Raw genomic sequence first — 19,673 nt, 5'->3', positions numbered from 1 at the left:
TTGAATGCATATGTTACAAGTTTTATGTCCAATAAATAAATATATACAGTTAAGCATACTTTGACTAATGAAGTTTCATATAAATTTAATATATAAACTTTATTGGAGGCAATCAATTGTTATTTTATATTTAATTATATATATGCGTACATGTACAAATATATTCAGTTTATAATTTTTTTAATAAAATATATGAATATAGATAACGTATTTCAGTGTGATTTTTTTTCCATGTTCGTATACAGCAACTTTTATTTTATATATTCATTTAATTGCATAAAACACAACGATAAAATTTTTGTATAGATCATTTATACAGTTTACATTGTAATTATAAATACTCCTGTACTTTAAAGCACAAAAATACAATATATAGTGTTATATTCAGAAATTACGAATAGCATAAGAAAGATAGAAATATTATTCCATTTAATTACACACACCAAAACGACATATAGCAAAACCTAAAGTGGAATGCATATACCTGTTGCTATGCAGTACAGCATATCATGCATATAATACTAATTGAACAAGTGCTGACATTACATCATTATTTTCAGATTTCAAGGATGCATTTCTACTGGTCTTTTTTCTCTGTTGCCTGTTGAAAACTTGGCGGGCTTTCCTAAAATATATACAAAAAAATTTCTTTGTAATATTAATTTTTGATTCTGTATGATATTTTTGAATTATTTAATAAAAGTTCTACTTACATAGTATGCAGGAGGTGGAACGTAGGCACATTGTGGTCTGTTTGGATCATAATATGCACTTTGAGCAGCTTCTGCTGCTTTTGCATCTGTAAAAAATGAAAAGAATAAAACACTAATGTAACAGAAACATTAAATTTTTATCCGAAAATATGTTTAAATTTATGTCAAATCACATACATTTATACATGTTTGATGTAGTAAATTTAAATTGATCTGGCATTTTTTATTTTTATGAAAGATATTTAAACAAATTTATTATTTAAATATTTCGTGGTTTGATCTTCTTAAGACAATTTTATTTATTTTATAATGGTATTAATAAATTTTATCATGAAAATAAGACTATAAAATGTATCATTTGCGATATTTTTATATATGAATTTTATATATGAATATTCTGATTAAGAAATTAATAAATTAACACAATCTTTCAAGCAGTAATGAAGTAATATTTTATGGAAGGACACTTTGATTGAATGAGTCATTGATTGTATTAAAAATCTAAATTCAATGCTATTTTAATAAAAGAGAAATAAAATTAATAATTGATGTACTTTTTTGTTAATTTATACAGATAAATAAACAAATTAAAAATAATTAACGACTCAAAATAACAACTGGCGTATTTTTGAACTATCTCTGACAACTATGAGATAATAACTGAGCATAGTGAAAGTCAACCTTACTGCAGGTCAACCAAACCTGTTGTGCAATAATGTTGCATAATATTCAAAACCTCAAAGTTTTTCAAGTAGAAACAAACTATGATGTTATTCAATCCTTTGAGGAAAAAATTTATAAAATTTTTATAATAAAGCAATACTTCAAATTGGTGGGTTTAAATAAAAACAGCAAGTTATGTTTGGCTAAATTTTAATAACATAATATGTTTTTGTATTATAATGATCATCACAAAGCTATGTTTGAAGCAACAAAAATATAATATTTTAATATACAATACCAACTGGTAGAAAGAACAAATATTTAAAAATAATTTGATACTCATTTAATACTGTAATGTGTATGTTATATCATATAATCTTTATGTTACAAAGAATAATGTAATATACAAGTGCATCCTTATGTTTTCTTATTTAATATATTAGTTAATGTTTTTATTTTTCATCTATTATTAATTGATTTTAAAGATTTTCGAAAATTTGATCATTATTATTCGCATAAAGAGTGATATAAAGGTGCATACACAAAACACTTTACAATTAGTAATTAGAGGGAGGATATGGATTATAAGGATTTTGTTGTGGATAATAGTTAGGGTGTACATAATGATTACCTTGGGAATATGGAGTATATGGTGGAGGATTTTGTGGGTAACCATTATATGCTGGCTGTCCATAGTTCGGATACGCACCTGCTTGGGACATTGGTTGGGCATTATAACTTGGGTTAGCCCATCCGGGTGCTCCATTTTGTTGAGGTGGAGTCCAATTAGGTTGTTGACTGGAGTTGCCCCATGCACCTTGTGGATGTACATTTGCATATCCTTCATAAGGTGTATTTATACCAGGATATGGAGGTGGCATATCCGTCATATATACACTGTTTGCTATAGAATACAATTTATTTATATCCATTTATATCCATATATATAATATTAAAAAATCAAATTGTATCAATTGCTGGAAAATGGATAGGATCTTTATAATATTATGAAAATCTTAGAAAAATAGATGTTTAACCTGGTGGAGCATTTGAAAATGCATCATTTCGTGGGAGCCAACCGTAATAGCCAGTTGGAGTAGTTTGATAAGCAGGTGGTGGAGCTGCATAGAAGTTTGATGTTGGTGGTTCATATGGTGGTGGAGCATCATTTGCAGGTCCATTACGTTGAGCTAAGAATAGATAAAAACATTTGTTTCAAATATACAATACTCAAAGATAATAAAAGAAAAGTATTTAATTTATATCTATATAAATTACCCATTGCTGCTGCTCTTAACATAGCTTGACCAAATTCTATTGCACCACCACTTTTGAAGTGCAACTTGAATTTGCATTCTCCAATCCAATTACCATTTGGTTGAGCACGGCATTTACCTTTGATGTAATTGGCACCAAATATTGGTTGTTCCACCTCAACTTCGCTCAGTGTTATGAAAGGAAAGCTAAATGACTGCATCTTTTCCTTGTGATCTTTGGCATTAAAAATCATTCGATGGGTGGTCAAGTATAATCTACCATGTTTGGTACCAGTAAATTCTGCCTGCTCTTGCCCATGGAATTCCATCGTGACATTGTCGCAGAATAACAATATGCTAAAAAAGCAAACATTTGATGAAGTGAATATTTTATTTATTTATACTAATTATAATGGAAAAAAATTGAGAAAGAACTTGAGACAATATTTATCTATTCTAAAAATTTTGCAAAAGGAGCAAAAGTATGACGTGTCTTTGATGTAGCATTAATATTCGGAGAAATGATTATTGATAAAAAGGAAGTTGTATTTGGAAGGTCACGACGATAACTACGTTGTAGAACGTCACAAGGAAGACCATGTGAAACAAAAATATGACGTTAGTGATACTTGCAGATATATTTCATAACTTACCACTCTCCGGCGTGTATTAGAACACCGCCGTTGGTGTGCGCTGTATTTAACGACATACTTTTTTAATATCGTCTCCAATACTGCTGAAATTTCTAGTAACAATTCCTTCCTTTATCAGCTGATTCATAAGTGATAAGTATGGCGCAGCGCGCACGCGCATACATCTCGCTGTAATACATCTAAGGTTATATACATATATATATACAATGTATATTATACATACATACTATAGTCAGTTTGTATTTCACATAAATGCGTAACTGTCGTCCTCAGTTAAAGCTTTTTTAATGATTGCACAAAATACTTTACTAATTACTTAAAATTCGTGCATGTAGCTACTTACAAGCTTATATACATATACCGAATTATGATCGTAATATACTGACGCAATTGCTTTCGTGATAAAGCGTAATTTAAATGCGTGTGACATCGCGAAAATATATTTTGATCGTAATTCACGTTGATCCTCGAGATTGAAATATCACCGCGATAGCAAAATGTCAAATCGAAGTAGAAAATGCAGACTGTTGCGTTCGAATCTTGCGGGAACACCGGAAGAGGAAGCACAGATGCGCGCGCAGAAATCAATGCCGCAAATTTTCAAAGCATGCGCCAGTGCACGGGGACAATCACGTCCGTACTACGCGTAAAGAAATAAATAAGGCAGTGATCAGGTGCGATTAACCGATTGGCAAGAAGTGCGCGGTGTAACGCGGAATTAATCGGTCCTCACTGAGTAAAAGAGCCGCCAGTTAGAAGTTTTTCGGGAACAATGAGATCATAGAGCGGTTCTACGGGTCGATTGAGATTATATTGTTTTTCTCGTTCTCGTATACACGTCTACCACGGCAGACATGGACGAGAATTTGAGCCGGGGCTACGTGCAGTTAGGGAAAGCGAGGGGCATGAACGAATTCAAATTCTCCAACGGGTTCACGCATTTATCACCGCCTGTCGACAAATGCAACTTCATCTACTTCGCTCTCATACTTGGCGGTATAGGATTCCTCTTGCCGTACAACAGGTCACGCCGCAATCAGACACTATATTTTTCCGTGTGTCGGCAATCGAATGTCAAAGACCTCTGTTCCTGTAAATTTACGCTCTTCTCCTGAAACTAGAATCGGACTTGCGGTGCACACACTCGTGCATGCTCACGTTGAATACCAAAAAAAACCATGTACCATTTATATGTATTTTATATTTTGATATACAGTGAACCCTTGCGTAACGCCTGATACGTATAATGGAATAAACCGTATACAGTAGCTGCAAAATGAAAGTGTTCGCATATACCCTTATTTTCAAATGAAGCTTTCCTTCATACGCAGCTTTTTTTCATAGCTTGTCTTTGCCATTATCAAATCCTTGCAGTCGTGTAAAAATATCGCCGAATGATAGAAAATTTAATATGTTTGGACCTGACTGAATTAATGTACAAATGGCATGACAAATATAATGGCGTATAAATACACTTTTTCTGTGTATCTGTATATGCGTTTCGCACTGGATTCAAGAATTTCGTTATTATCGTATTATTTGCACAAATTTAATTTTCATCTTTTGTAGGAGAACAGTTTTAAAATACATTGTCAGTTCCTTTTGATTGGCTGTGAATTCAAACATATGTTTTGGCACCAGCTTCATAATTTTAAAAATATCGCCTATCTTTAGTCGTTCTGCCATTCGTCTTTTTCTGTAAAAATATTTCTTTTTACGATGCGATATTATAATCGAAAACCAACCAAAAATGTACTTACCAGATTTTTCTTCTAATTTGCATGAACGTATCATTCATTAGATCAATTTAATCCAATTCTCAATTTTTTTCTTTTTAAAAACCTAATGCTTATCTCTCTTTAATTTATGTACATATAGAGGAACTAATCGTTATGAAAGATTCACCAGGAATGTTGTACAGGGGATTCACTGTAGTTTTAATAACGTTAGATTGTAAATATTGAAAATTGGGTAATGATTCCAGGTGCCATCATATGAAAGTACTGCATGATTGTGTTTAGTAATACATTATTATTAAAAAATGATGCCTCAATTAATTGTTATTGTTAATGAAAGCTTGTTATAATGTTGATGTGTCTACTTCTTACAGTTTCATTATAGCGGCGGACTTTTTTCAAGCAAGATACCCCGGAACTACTGTAATATTCGATATGTCAGTTGTCTACATCATCATGGCATTCTTCGCAGTCTTTGCGAATAATATTTTAATCGAAACGTTGTCTCTAAACACGCGGATAACATTTGGTAAGAATTAGCAATCGATGTAAAAATTATTCGTATCGAAAGAACAAATTTATATAAAGATACTTTAATTCAGTAACATCAATGTGAATTGCAGGATATCTGGTAGCCTTCGTCACTTTAAATTTTGTTGTAATTTCCGAGATCTGGTGGGAGCCTTTCAACACGGCCACCTCTTACACGATTAATCTAGTCGTTGTTGCGATAGTATCGCTCGGCTGTACAGGTAAAGAATTTTCTTTCGTTTCATGAAATACCTTAAATGTGCATTTTACACTAAAACTGCTCTTTTTCTAATTAGTTCAACAATCGAGCTTTTACGGATACACCTCAATGCTTCCGAGTCGGTACACGCAGGCGGTGATGATTGGAGAAAGTGAGAAAAATACCTGAAAAGATTTGTTTTATTTAAAATGAATCAAACTAATGAAATATTGATTAAAAAACAATGTATTTCTTTTGTAGGCATTGCTGGTCTTTGGGTATCAATCAATCGAATATTAACGAAGTCTTTACTCGACGATGAACGCAGCAACACATCCATGTTCTTCGTTTTGTCGAATAGCACGATTCTAATGTGCTTCTTACTGAACCAGAAAGTTCGCAAAACTGACTTCGTGCAATTCTACATAACGCTGTGCCAGGAGAGAAATCGAATCACATTAGAACCAACAGAAGATGTGGGTCTGGTATGCGACGATTATTATTAATTCGCAACTTTAATCAAATAATCATATTAACTGTTGTTTTTATATAGATGGATCCATTGGACCAAGTCGGGGATCCTTCGAAAGGTCAGTACGGGGTTTTAAAGATTCAGACCAGCCCCCTTGGAAACGAATCCGCGAGTGGAAACGCTGAACTAAATGGTAAAAAATTATAATTTACTATCTACTTAACATGTTAAATAGAGATATTTATTTGTGGTAATTATTCCTAGGAACAAATCAATATTCGCCATTCTCATTCAGTAATCCCGTATATGAACCTGGTGCGCCATCAGGAAATCCTCCTGGTAGCGCTGGTCCTACGTACAAAGTTGAAGACGTAGTTGTTCTGCGAGGAACATACGGAACTCAAACTAGCAAACCGTGGCCTGAAATCAAAAGTACGGTATTCTTTAAGTTTTTATTATGTCATCAAGTCAATATTTCTTCTCGAAGATTAACGTATGTAACATTTTTTAAGAGGGTTTCCTCGCGAGACTTGAAGTGGCAAAGATAATATGCCCGTACATGGGTAGTATTGGTCTAGCATACTTTGTAACCCTTTGCTTGTACCCTGGAATTATGTCAGAAATTATTTCCTGTAAACTTGAATCATGGATGCCGGTGATTTTAATGACGGCGTTTAACGCCTCTGATGTATTGGGCAAGGTACAAAGAATCTGTACATCTCGAATATATTCAGTTAAAATTGAGCTGTCACGTACATGCGTATGCATACATTTTATCATTTAATGTTTCAGATACTCGCGTTGATTCCTTATGATTGGAAACGTACCCAGTTATTATTGTTTGCGAGTGTTCGAGTTATATTGATTCCTTTATTTTTACTTTGCGCATTACCTAGAAGTACGCCAATACTTTCTGGAGAGGGATATCCGTTGCTACTTTCTTGTTTGCTTGGCGTTACAAATGGCATCGTTGGATCGGTACCAATGACACAGGCACCTAGCAAAGTATCAGAGGGACATCGTGAATTAGCAGGTAGTACATGTTATACATATATTTCAAGTTTCGTTGATTGTAATTTATTGTGATAATTCAGTTTCTTTTATAACGTTACTGTATTCTTTTAGGTAATATCATGACTTTGTCATACACTACAGGTTTGACAGTAGGTTCATTGTTCGCATATATACTTGATACTCGCTTTGAACTACCAGCTCAATTGAAAGATGTATGTCAAAAAGCATTAATCCCATCAATAATGCCACTTAACAATACAACATCAAGCGCTGTAACAAATGTTATGTCTTCCACATTACCAACATTAGAAAACGTCACGCAAAAGGTAACTGTTTTGTCAGCCCTTTTGTCATCCACTTCGATGTTTAACAGTACTTTTAGTACATTAGCTACCGGTATGATGGAAGCATCCACGACCACATCCCCGAAGGTTTTCGTTAATGTTACTACCTCGGTTAACAATGCAATTGTACTACACTAGGACACGCACGTTTGTGTGTTGTGTTGAATCTGATGCTTTGTACGAAATAAGTTTGTTAAAACGTTGCATTATCTGTTAGAATTTTATTCGCCAACTTGAGCAATTATTTTAAATTGTTATATTATTTGGTTTACAATTAGTTTAAATTGTTGTAACTGTTTCCTAAAAATAAATTTATACAGATACTAAAAAACTTCAATTACATAGAACATCGTAAACTATCGCCAGATTGAACACACACACAAAGTGATTCGAGTTCCCGATTCTTATAATTTCGTAAATATTATAATAATTGTTTACTCGGATTTTGAACGTGATTTATTAATAAGTAAATGATATTTTTGACAAAAACGTGATCAGCAGTCAATAAAACGCAAGAACGGAGCAATATTGTATTTGCATTACGTTAAATAAATACTTCTTTTCAACCTCTGTAGAATAAATTAAGAGCCAGAGAAAAAAAGCTTTAAAAATTTTCTTCGATGATATTCCGTCTTTCATATCATTCTGGCTAATTTGATAGCGGTTTATCTATTAGACTTTATTGTTGAATGCAAAGAATCCATATATATTATAAGCTATACAATTTGTTGCACGTGGGAAGCGGAACAAACATTCCTTTAATCCTTAAATAATACGATGACGAACAATCGTAACATGGCAGAAACATCCTATACGTTAACTTGTAGTGTTCCTTTATTTATTTAGATAATTTTAAGAGAAATAAAAGGATAATATTTCCTAAAAGTTCCTGCCTTGAACTTGTTCGAAGGTCGCATTTGATTCAAGGATTAAATCATATCCTTCGGAATGAGCTGTTTTTTAATTCGAAAATCGTTGACTTTAAGTTAATTCCAGAACTGTCCGGAACGACGTCAAAAAAGAAAAAGAAAAAAAAAAGGGGAAATTATATCCAAACGAAATTCAGTCCTTCCCGGTAGTTCTCAGCACTGCACCTGTTAGATCAATGGTTGAGACGTAGCAAATTTACACGATCTAGTTATTCTGTAAGAAATTGTTATATGTCTGCGTGAATAGTTAATAATTATAAATGTAAGATACTTGCAACATACTTCGGTATGAAACAGAGGTGAAGAAGAAAAAAAAAAAAAGGAAAGAAAGAACGAAAAGCATGTGTTTCCTTCGAGCGCATAGTTTTCTATCTACGTTAATACGCCCAGAAACATATCCACATTGTTACGTGGGACGAATTATAATCAAATATTTTCAATCTTTATAGCCATTGAATGGAAACTCTTTCACACTGGATAGATACACTCTGCAAAATCTCATATTTTCACGTCATTACAGAGATCAAAGCTGTATAATTAAAAAAGAAAAGGAAGTGGTGGAGATCCTCTGCTAGAATTTTTTTTCTGTATTTCTTTTCTCACTTTTTGAAATTCAATCACACAATGAAGCTCATCCAAGCTCGTGAATTAAATGAACTTAACCGGCGATTCAAAGCTCGGAAGCATTTTTACGAAACGTTCCGATGATGGATTACACTTCAACGTATAAAAGATTAATGGATAAATGTATATGCGTAATATTTACCAAATGTACCACCCATCCAAACAGCTTACAGATGTATTTCATATATTCAAATGTATAATCTAGAGATCCTTTAGACGAAGCATATACACGTACCGGGGATTACACGTGAAACATACACATGTATACGCGAGAATTACTTATACGTACATTATACATACACATATACACACACATACACATGCAAGTTCAAAATAATGCAAATTAATTATATCAATCTCCGATTCGTTATATCATCGATTCTGTCATTCAATTTCTCTCGTAGGATGGTTTGTTTTGTCTGATGTCACTAGGATGCACAAAACACCGATACCCTTTTTGAACTCACAATACGAAGTAAGGTCTTTAAGATTCAAGAATCAATAATTCATTAGGTGTATCTTTACTTTCAACATATCGAATTGCCGAGCAGGATTTTTGAGAAGTTCTTCAAATAGGAAAATTTAAGAGGAGTATTGAAAGATGTTCAGAAACAAAAAAGAAGAAGAAGAAGAAGGAGAAGCAGAAAAATGAAAAAAACGGCACGTTCCTTTTTCGAGATATTTTTTTATGAGATGAATTCCAATTTTATAATCGCATCGTAGACGAGAAAAGATATTTTAGTGGTTCGTTAAGCGACTGCGGTATATTTTTTATTGCCTTTCATTAGTATATTAAACTTGCAATAAGTTCCATGATGTATCTGTTAAAAAAATGAACTATGTCAGAGGAAAGAAAACGAAAGAGGAAAGAAGAGCACGTGAAACAAAAAAGATACTCGAATGGTCGAACGTAATTAGGAAAATTTATACAAGGATAACTAGAGAAAAAAAAAATCGTAATAGAGTTATGAAATGAGTGAGGTCTGATAATGAGTGAACAGTATAAGAATGCTTAAAAAGATTGCGTGTAGAGAATAGGGAGAGTCCTTTTGTTTGATAATCATATTTTTCATTATGATGTAACTATCCGTACGTCAGATGCAGTACATGGAGTAATATTCTGTACAGCCTTTAATATGTACTCGTTAAAAGAGTGCTATTGATTATACAGAGAAGGGCAGATGTGATCAATTTTTACATTAGTCTTCTAGATATCAGAAGTTACTTCACATCGTAATTAATAACATGTACAAATAATAAATATGTATATACATATACATATATATATAATTATATATATAATTATATTCTTTAATATATCTTATCCAAGTATAAATACTCTTTACGATTCAAAACATTACACTCTTAAAACCACAATCATTAATCGATACTGTCTCCTCTAATACTTTCCTTTCTTCTTTACAAAAGTTAACGTGCTGAATTCTATATGTAAGTATTATCAAAATACTTATTGATAATAATGCATACTTATTAACAAATTTATGTAACGCACGCCTTTTCCTTTTCAGATCCTTCCTACCTATTTCAATAAGTTAAGGCCGGTTCGTTAAATATTAAATCAAGTTGCTTAAAGAGTATAATCACCTGAGCGGCTCAGAAAATAATCAATTAACAAAATAAGATATTTTATGTTCCTAGAGGCTGTTAAACTTTTGCCTCTTGAAACATTCATCTGGATCTCCTTCACAATGGAATGAAATGGTAAACGCCATTCTATCACAGTTAAATAAATTGAATACGCTAAGTACGCTAATGTAACTTTCAAACAGTCATTTGAGATACTTAGCAGCCCAGTCGGTTCGACCATGGAGGCCTCCGCTGCCTTTCGTATTCAATACAGTTCCATAGGCCTTTGGTTGAATTGTTCCCTTGTTCGTATTTTCTGTCGAATTCGCAATTGTTAATAATAAGTTATTAACGTTTACATAGAGAAAAAATTAATAAGTTTAAAAGCACTTACTGATGTTCTGTGTACCATAAACGCTGGGATAAGGTAATCTCAAAGTCTGATCGGTGAGATATCGATTTCGTGGAATATAATATTGTCTCGTCTGATTCTCCACGGAATTCCTAGGTAACCAGAAAGAATCGGTGAATTCCTCATACTTCTCCATCGGTTGACCAACCAGGTTCCGCACTAATCTAGGCCTGTTTGTGTCGGGGTCACCGTTTCTTCAAGAACGAAAAAGAAAACAAAACGAAAAACGAATTAAACGAATAAATCGTTGATTTCATTTATTGAACACCTTCGATTTACAATGGGAGCGGACAGTATACATAAGATATAAAAAAAGAAAGAAGGAACTCAGAAAATTAATCTCCGGAAAAATCAGTCACCTAATTGCGAGTAGGTAAAGAATAATCTCGAGAGAGCAATTCTATCAGGTCCAGACGCGTGACGCATTTACGAATTTCGTTTTTCAGACAGTACAGCAACGTACATCCCAGTATTATCAGCAAGCAAGGAATCAGGATTTGCTTTAAATTTCGAAACGTTCGATACCTGGACGATAAGCTCGCGCTTTGACCGGCGACGTATCGAGCCACGCTGAAGTAATGTTGTTTCCCCGATGCTTTCCTGCCGTTCTTCACATTTGACGGCTGCAATTGGCTCCAATTGATAGCTGGCTCGTTCCATGCTGGCAGAACCCAATTGCTAGCCTGTCGCGGATTCTCTGGTAAATAATTGGCATTCCAATTGGCACGGTTCTCTTTGTACACTCGTTCTGGGACTAGCTTTGCGTTCACGTTCTCGGGTACGATTTTGCTACTGACGTGGACAATTCAAGGATTAGATTTATATAGAGGTGTGTCGCGGTGCACACAGGGGATTCCCGCTTAATACGCAGCCATTTAGGAAATTCGAGCAACGCACCCCAAGAGCTCGGCAAAATCGTCCTCGTCCAACTTTTGTGCATTGCTATCGCGCATGTAACTGTTATGGTTCAACAGGGGGAGCATCGTTTGCTGTTGCTGGGGCTGCACCATTTTCTCTTGCGCTCTGTAATTAAGAGTATGTTTATTTACTATCTTTAGACATCGATTTAATCCTTAGCATATGAAGTTAGAATTGTATTATGCTCATTTGAGTATATTCGTATTATAACATATTCGTATAGTAGTACATAGATTAATAAAAATATTACGGATAAATAAGATTCATTTACTAGAAATATTTATTTAAAATAACTTACAATAGCGCTTGATGCTCCTCCCCTTTTGTTCTCATTTATTGAAACATAAATAAAAATCGCTGGCAATATATTTTTACTATTTATCAATAGACAAATATAAGGGTTCACTAAATTATAAGGAACAATACCAAGAAGAAATACTTTTCTAAATTTTACTGCGTAAATATTTATAAATTTGTATGAAATACTACTTTTCAAAAAAGAACTGTTTTTATATGTATAATAAGAAATTTTACATATAAAATCCAACTATGCAATATCACGTTTGCATGACATAACGAAAGTAATATTAACAAAATGAATTTTAAGGGATTAATTGAAATTATTATCTTCGTATGCTAAGGTTTAAAGATAAGTATCGATTCAATTCACCTGGATCCCATTGGAGTCCTGATTGCCTCTTGGGAATAATTATATGACTTATTGTTAGATATAGGAGGTGGAAGATTCACTTTGTTCAAAATGAGATCCCGTTGAGATGCAACACCAATTTTTGTACTATTAATTATGCGGGGCATGTTCGTTTGAAAATAAGGATACCTACAAATAGATTGTTTCAATAATCGTTGATTATTTCTTGTTAGAATCTACAGAATCAACCAGCTAAATGAGATTATCTAAATTGTATTCTGCTTTCTTTATTTAAAAGCATTCTATAATATATAACATCTTTTTATTTAGATGATCTTATTTAATTAGTTGTGTATATTCTTTGATTACCTTAGAGATTGTTGTGCCGTAGGTCTTTTGATAGGATTCCACTGTAACATATCTTCCATAAGTATTACTGCTTCTTGGCTGGCATTTGGTATTAAAACGCTCAACGATGTACGAGAGAAATTTGGAAATTTGAAATTCATGGCGGCAGCTAATTGATATCCCTCTGGCCAATCATCTTTCTCTGGTGACCCGATCACGGAACATATTTTAAAGATTTCGTCGATTTCGCTTTTGCCGGGAAAAAGTGGCCGAAATGTGTACAGTTCGGCCATGATACAACCCACCGCCCAAATGTCGATCGGACTGTTGTAAGTCGTTGAATGAAGCAATACTTCTGGTGCTCTGTACCTGAAGTAATAAATAAAAAAATAAAAATTAATTATAAATTAACTAATAAATTTCCTTACATTAGTTAGAAGCAGCTAAAGTGATGTTAAAAGAATTTTAATTATTCGGAACAGCTTTTAATTTAGATCATAGTTTTAAATGTTAATTGTTATTAATGACATGTTTTACTTCGTGTAATTTTTATATACATACACAGGTGTTGAATTACATAAATATATGTGTATCAAAATATACGGTACAAATATAATAACGTATCTAAGTTTTATTTTGTATCATTATTAATACATGAAAAGAAATAGAACATGGAAATACATTTACTCGTGTAAACAAACTGTAGATAAGAATAAACACAATACAATTTTGGATGACATTGGCTGGTATTCTTGTTATAAATTGATAATTACCCGAAACAAATATTGAATATACTAATATACATATCTGTATCATTAACTGCACGTATAATACATGTATTTAAATATATATACGCTCACTTTCAATATCATTAGTACATTATAAACAATAGACAATGAAGAATAAGTATTTTGCATAATTAACTGTGCATGTAATTAATTGATAATTAAATATTTATTAAACAAATAAGTATTACCATCTGGTGGACACGTAATCCGTGTAAGGCGGCCTTGACCGTATTTCTCTGGCCAAGCCGAAATCGGCAATCTTCACCAGTTCCGGTCCCATGCATAATAAATTTTCAGGTTTCATGTCGCGGTGAAAAAAGCCATGTTTATGCATGAACGCCAATCCTTGAAGCACCTGGTATACTATATTCCTGATCACCGACTCAGGGAAAAGTTTGTCCCTATTACATAATATTCTTACAAAAGTCTATTCTTTAAAATTTAAATTGGTGATTCAATAATTTTTCTTCACCTGTCTTTCATTAGTTGATAAAGGTTCTCTTTCATGTACTCAAAGACGAAGTACAACACGTCGTTTTCGCGAATTACTTCTTTTAATTTCACCACGTTCGCGTGACTAAGTTTCTTCAAAGACTACAATAAGAAAGATTGAAATTAACACTTGAGTTTTTATTCTGAGCACTATTATTCTTTTATTATTTATTTCATCGAGTCATTCAGGAAGTTCGTAACTCCGAAATATTTGACAAATGATGATTAATATCATGAATAAAAGTGACAGAGGTGCAATCAAATTAAATAAAAAATCCTGCTCTTAGATAAATAGCGAAGAAAATTAAAAAGGAATATTCGATATTACTTTTAGTTACGTAGTTTAAGTTTTGTGATATATATAGTTAATACATATAGTTGTGATTAAAGAAAGTTTTGATATAATTCTTTTACAAATTATCTGAGTGAAATGATAAATTTTACTACGAACTTTCTGACAACAAGTTTATAACAAGCATATATTTTTAAGGGAACCCACAATTGAAAGGAACTGCATGATATGGATTTGCATTTTAAATTTATAAATTGTATAAATGCATGAATGATCCACAATTTGAAGGTCAAGTTGTGGGTTCTCTTAGAACGACGACATAAATTAAATTTTCTTATTACTTTAACTTCGCGTAGGTTCATCGCCTCCTCCCAGGAATAGTACTTTCTCTTCATTCTTTTTATAGCGACCTTCTCCCCGGTATCGATACGTTCTCCAAGAACCACGGAACCGAACGTTCCATCCCCCAATTGGTTTAATGTTATATATCGATTCATTTTCATCGACGTTCGTATTGTCGAAGATTTAGAACATTTCTTCAGCTTGCGGACTGATCGTTCGTCTCAAATGCATCTCTGGACGCATCATATTAATCTCTGAAACAAAAGTTGCTCGTTTCCTTCATGACATGAACATCTGTTTAATATTAAATTAATTTTAACTTTGAAATGTAAATTAATCCCGTTGTGTTCCAATCTCGCGCTCAGTTAAGCAAACAAAAAGGATTTATAATGCTTCAAGTTCAACATGAAACTTGATCGAAAAATCACGCGTACTAATGCTTTCTCATATTTTGTTCAAATTTGAGATGTATGATTTTAGAAAAACTGATCAAAAGAAAGCAGCAGTAGAATTGATAATATCAAATCTTTCATTAAAACAATTTTTTTGCAGTAAAGTATCAATTAGCAGTTGAAAGTCTTAAAGGCTATCATGATAAATTGTGTCACACGCAGACTTTATTTGTTATCATTCCGTAATAATATCGTCATAATGTTATTAAGCATCATTGCAAATAATAACTGTTTATATGATATGACAGTATAATGATAGAGAGTTACGAAGTTCAATACATAACAGTAATGTATTAATCACTATATAAACAATTATAATGACCTTAGCAAGTTGTTGTTGAATGATAGATATACATATGTCAAATTGCTGGAAAGATAATTATTTGCAATTAGTAAATAAATTGTCTATTAATATCGAACATTCGAACAATGATATCGAATACTCCAGTCCTGTATCTATAATTATACATTAAGTAACGTTGGATTTCCCGTACATAATCATTATTATTGAGTATTCATGACCTTTGGTCACTTCATTTACAATTTTTATTTGCGTCAATAACTGTCCGATTATGATAAATAATGTAAATGTAAAAAGAAAAAAACATCAAAATGTGTTACTACCTGTGTGTGTTTTCAAATAACAAGCATTTTTTTTCAGAATGAGCATCTAGAAATATGTATTTTTAAATATGTACTAAAAATTTGATAAAGTTAATAATTTTTTTTCTAATTATTTTTTATCTTCCTCTCAGGTCTGACATTATCAGTTAATCATTAAACTCGGTAAGATCTATTTACATTGTATCATCTCCGGTAGAAAATTAATTTTTACGCTTTGTTATTTTTTTACATAATTGTACAAGAAAGAAAAGGAAAGTGTTTTATTAAATTAATTTAACTGCCCTCCTCTTCACACATATTTTATCTTTCACTGACAACGAGATTTAATATAATCAATCAATTATTAAACTCGATAAAGCGTGTTTACAGATCAGAACTATTTATTCCCGGACAAGTTCACATTACATCATTTGAGATGGCACAAATAAAGTTAAATTCATTGAAATTAATCTTATCGTTTATCTAATTAATCGAGAATTATCACGATGATCATCGAGGAACTACTGTTCGCGGTATCAAAAATACCGATGACTGTGAATCGTGAACGAAAAAAATCTTTAATTGAGAAACGTGGTTAAATCGATCTGATGAAGAGGCAGTACACTTTAACTTGTATGTATAATTTGTTAGAAACTGTTCGAGTTTAAAATTTCATTTCATTGCTTAAGGTAATAGTATCGACAAGAAACGCTGACATACCGTTCGTAAAATATGAATCATTATGCTGGTACCAACGTGTACCAGGTTGATAACTGAATTTCAATTATTTTCAAGCACAGTGATACTCGGAATCGATCGATGAACGCATTTTGCTAAAGACACGTGTGCTCTATGCACTCTGTACATGATTAAATAATTCGATGACGTTTTGCATATGAAATTGATATAAAAAAACGGAGAACGGAGATTATCGCCGCTAGTCAAATAGAAAAACGGGAGAAACTAGAGAGACAGAGACAGAGACAGAGAGTTATAAAAATTGGTAATCATTAATTCGCTATGCAAATATGCAAAATACGTAAAATGAAATAAAAAATATATAAAATATTCGAAGTAATACTTTGTAATACTTGAACGTAATTTTCCATTTCTTAAAATCTGAAATTCTATATTCTCTATGATGTAATAGTACTGATTATTACGTTCAATTTTTTATTACTCTGATATTAGATTTCTCTTTAATTATATTCATAAAATTATGAACTTGTCTAAATATTCGTGGTCTATTTATATAACTTTAAGACTTCAAAACTCTAAAACATCAAAACTTGAAATGTTTTATTAAATTTAGAGCCCTCTTGTTCGATATTTCAATGCTGTTTCTACAAATGAAATACAATAAGTTATCGAACTTTGTAGTACGGAAACAACATAGAGGATCGTGGACAGTCACGAAAATGATGAGTTATTCATCATTTTATTATACCATTAAATGGCCAATGTTTCCAATAATTCTTTTTTTTTCTAATTTGTAATTTCGATTTGTAATTTCAATATTAAAATTCCACACAGAACCAGCAGTTTCAATTAGTAGGTGTAATAATTATGTCTTAAAGAAGCCAACGAATAATTTTGTTCTGTGAACAAGAGAATCGTAATAGAGGTCAACCAGTGAGATTAGCACTTCCCTTACTCCGCTCGCATGCGACCAATCTTCGTGACGGGTCAGTCATGCGAGGATATAGATTTTCTTAGGTCTCGCGATTCAAGAAAACGGATGAATATACATACATAGATACATGTAATAGGTCACTACGAAAGTTCTGACCTTCTGTCAAAAACTACAGCGTTGTTTTACGGTTACGATTGACAATGTGTCTCTAGTTTCTAGTTAATTCGCCTTGTCTCCTTCATGTAATCATTAAAATGAAAAGATAAAAGTTATTGAGATTTTGTGTGTATTACAAAAAATCATTTTAATTTGGTCTTTTATTAAAAATTATCACTCTGAATGCCGATACATTTCCAGTTGACTTGACTCTTTTAATTTTATATTGAAATGTAATTGTATTATATATTTATATATATTACATATTAGATATAATTTTAAATCTAATTATATTTTAATATTAGACATAAGATACAATTAATAATATTGGGAAATGATCATGAAAATCTGATAAAAGAAATTGATAAAAACTATTAACGTTTTATCCTATAATAAATCATATTATACTTCTGACTTTCTATTAAAGATCTTGGTGTTGTATTCTGTATTATTGCAATCGTCAATACGTTTCTAATTATTTTTGCGTTTTTTTAATTTTATACCTTGAGTAAATCATGATTCATTCAGATGATTTTCAAAACTGAAAATTCCTCTAATTACTAATCACATTTAAAAGAAATTTGTGAGACAATAATAAAAGAACAGTTAATAACATAGAACAACGATTGAATTTCAAGTATAGATCATACAGAGTGACAGAGCAATTGAATTTAACGAAAACACAATAAAAGTTTCATGATGATGAATTTCTGATCGATTGGAATCTATTTCGATTCCTTTCAATTGCTAACGTTACACGAATAGCAAGAAACACATAAGACATAAGATTGATCAATCAACGACATCGTACTATGATGTCTATTCCCAATTATATTTAATTTACTTGTAAGACGTATCGAACTATTATTATATTCAGCGCGAGTATGCGATGAAATTTCGAAATTCGGGAGAAGGACTAAATTTAAGTTAAGCGGAAGTGCTAGGAATTGTGGTGACGTCACCCATTAAAATTCCAGCATACACTACAATTTGACACACGCGAACAAATATGAGGATTTTTAATTTTTACTTACGACGAAATCCATCTGGTTCACCAACATACCACGTACGTGATTACCTTTCTACGCAATGCTCCTTTACAAACTGTTAATCGAGCGGCCATGCTTCACCAGTATGTAGTCATGGTTACAAATACTAACTGAAAGTTGTACAATTGGTGGTTGTTTTAACCCTTATTATGACGATTCATCGGCTAATCAAGTCTTTTTTCATTGACGAAAGTAGAACGAACGTCGAATGCTGCAACCACAACAAACAATCCAATTATTATCGTACAAGAATAAAAATGAGATGTAGATAATGAAGCGGTACCATTAGCAAAAGATTTATTATTATTTGAAAAAATTTCAAAAACTTGAAGCAATCCAAGAAATTTTACGTATGAATTGTAAGAAAATCGTACGGACGATCGGTATATCAAGTTGTTTGTAAAATTTACCGACTATTAAGCAAATTTGAAACATTTTAGGAGTTGATGAACTTTTAAATGTTGACGACTGTTGCTGATTCGTTTATAAACACGGATAAATAATTTGCGAATAAAATCGTTCATAGATAGAAAATAATACGATATAAAGAATACCTTTAAATACAAGAACGCAAGTAAACAAGTTCTGCGACATCATAACTCCAGCTTTTGAATTATATCTGTGATGAAAGAGGGCGTATCGATTTCTAAATAGTATATTAAAATCGTTAAATTGAAAAATTGTACGTATTACTAAAGTTCATACTCTTTTACATATGTAGATAGTTTATATTATTTTAATTTTTATGCCGAGTTATTTTAATTACGTATAATTATATAAATAATTTTTTTAATTTTGTTCTACGTAGTATCTACCTA

At 32.1% G+C, this 19,673-nt stretch overlaps 3 protein-coding genes across 6 annotated transcripts; 1 reads left to right on the top strand and 2 right to left on the bottom strand.

Moving 5' to 3' along the window:
• Nucleotides 1-407: 407 nt before the first annotated feature.
• On the bottom strand, nt 408-3,444 carry LOC122527262 (WW domain-binding protein 2). Of its 2 annotated transcripts, XM_043651275.1 has the most exons (6): nt 3,286-3,444; nt 2,655-2,989; nt 2,414-2,566; nt 2,086-2,280; nt 714-799; nt 408-625 (listed from the first exon to the last, which is right to left on the bottom strand). In XM_043651275.1, the coding sequence occupies exons 1-6, from the start codon at nt 3,339-3,341 to the stop codon at nt 578-580; spliced, it is 873 nt and encodes a 290-aa protein (XP_043507210.1). In that variant the 5' UTR covers nt 3,342-3,444; the 3' UTR covers nt 408-577. The 2 variants fall into 2 exon arrangements, with proteins under 2 accessions (XP_043507210.1, XP_043507209.1); XM_043651274.1 differs by lacking the exons at nt 408-625; nt 714-799 and having other exon boundaries at nt 1,570-2,280.
• A 263-nt stretch (nt 3,445-3,707) lies between these two features.
• LOC122527257 (equilibrative nucleoside transporter 4) lies at nt 3,708-10,429 on the top strand. 2 transcript variants are annotated; one of them, XM_043651267.1, is made up of 10 exons: nt 3,708-4,309; nt 5,396-5,550; nt 5,645-5,773; nt 5,849-5,923; nt 6,013-6,227; nt 6,305-6,416; nt 6,488-6,655; nt 6,736-6,923; nt 7,016-7,256; nt 7,349-10,429. In XM_043651267.1, exons 1-10 carry the CDS (start codon nt 4,140-4,142, stop codon nt 7,717-7,719), a joined length of 1,824 nt encoding a protein of 607 aa, XP_043507202.1. In that variant the 5' UTR covers nt 3,708-4,139; the 3' UTR covers nt 7,720-10,429. The 2 variants fall into 2 exon arrangements, with proteins under 2 accessions (XP_043507202.1, XP_043507201.1); XM_043651266.1 differs by having other exon boundaries at nt 6,013-6,236.
• On the bottom strand, nt 9,115-19,482 carry LOC122527258 (serine/threonine-protein kinase dyf-5). Of its 2 annotated transcripts, none has more exons than XM_043651269.1 (11): nt 19,410-19,482; nt 18,841-19,066; nt 14,962-15,216; nt 14,309-14,430; nt 14,025-14,237; nt 13,070-13,417; nt 12,722-12,889; nt 12,031-12,156; nt 11,659-11,925; nt 11,116-11,327; nt 9,115-11,037 (listed from the first exon to the last, which is right to left on the bottom strand). In XM_043651269.1, exons 3-11 carry the CDS (start codon nt 15,121-15,123, stop codon nt 10,925-10,927), a joined length of 1,731 nt encoding a protein of 576 aa, XP_043507204.1. In that variant the 5' UTR covers nt 15,124-15,216; nt 18,841-19,066; nt 19,410-19,482; the 3' UTR covers nt 9,115-10,924. The 2 variants fall into 2 exon arrangements, with proteins under 2 accessions (XP_043507204.1, XP_043507205.1); XM_043651270.1 differs by having other exon boundaries at nt 11,659-11,922.
• Nucleotides 19,483-19,673: the final 191 nt, after the last annotated feature.

This window comes from Frieseomelitta varia, unplaced genomic scaffold, assembly GCF_011392965.1.
Source record: "Frieseomelitta varia isolate USP_RPSP 00005682 unplaced genomic scaffold, Fvar_1.2 scaffold_214, whole genome shotgun sequence".
Lineage (NCBI taxonomy): Eukaryota > Metazoa > Arthropoda > Insecta > Hymenoptera > Apidae > Frieseomelitta > Frieseomelitta varia.
Note: the sequence above shows the minus strand (reverse complement) of the source record. Positions and strands in the feature narration are given on the sequence as shown.

Bases quoted from the DNA above. Each gene is read 5' to 3' on its own strand.
- LOC122527262 (XM_043651274.1), bottom strand. From the start codon at position 3,341: ATGTCGTTAAATACAGCGCACACCAACGGCGGTGTTCTAATACACGCC. The intron at 2,567-2,654 runs GTAATTTATATA...ATCTATTCTTAG, and splicing joins GTTAAGAGCAGCAGCAATGG to CTCAACGTAATGGACCTGCA. The intron at 2,281-2,413 runs GTTAAACATCTA...TGTATTCTATAG, and splicing joins ATTTTCAAATGCTCCACCAG to CAAACAGTGTATATATGACG.
- LOC122527257 (XM_043651266.1), top strand. From the start codon at position 4,140: ATGGACGAGAATTTGAGCCGGGGCTACGTGCAGTTAGGGAAAGCGAGG. The intron at 5,774-5,848 runs GTAAAGAATTTT...TTTTCTAATTAG, and splicing joins AGTATCGCTCGGCTGTACAG to TTCAACAATCGAGCTTTTAC. The intron at 6,924-7,015 runs GTACAAAGAATC...TTAATGTTTCAG, and splicing joins CCTCTGATGTATTGGGCAAG to ATACTCGCGTTGATTCCTTA.
- LOC122527258 (XM_043651269.1), bottom strand. From the start codon at position 15,123: ATGAAAATGAATCGATATATAACATTAAACCAATTGGGGGATGGAACG. The intron at 13,418-14,024 runs GTAATACTTATT...TTATTACTTCAG, and splicing joins GATTACGTGTCCACCAGATG to GTACAGAGCACCAGAAGTAT. The intron at 12,890-13,069 runs GTAATCAAAGAA...ATCTATTTGTAG, and splicing joins ACGGCACAACAATCTCTAAG to GTATCCTTATTTTCAAACGA.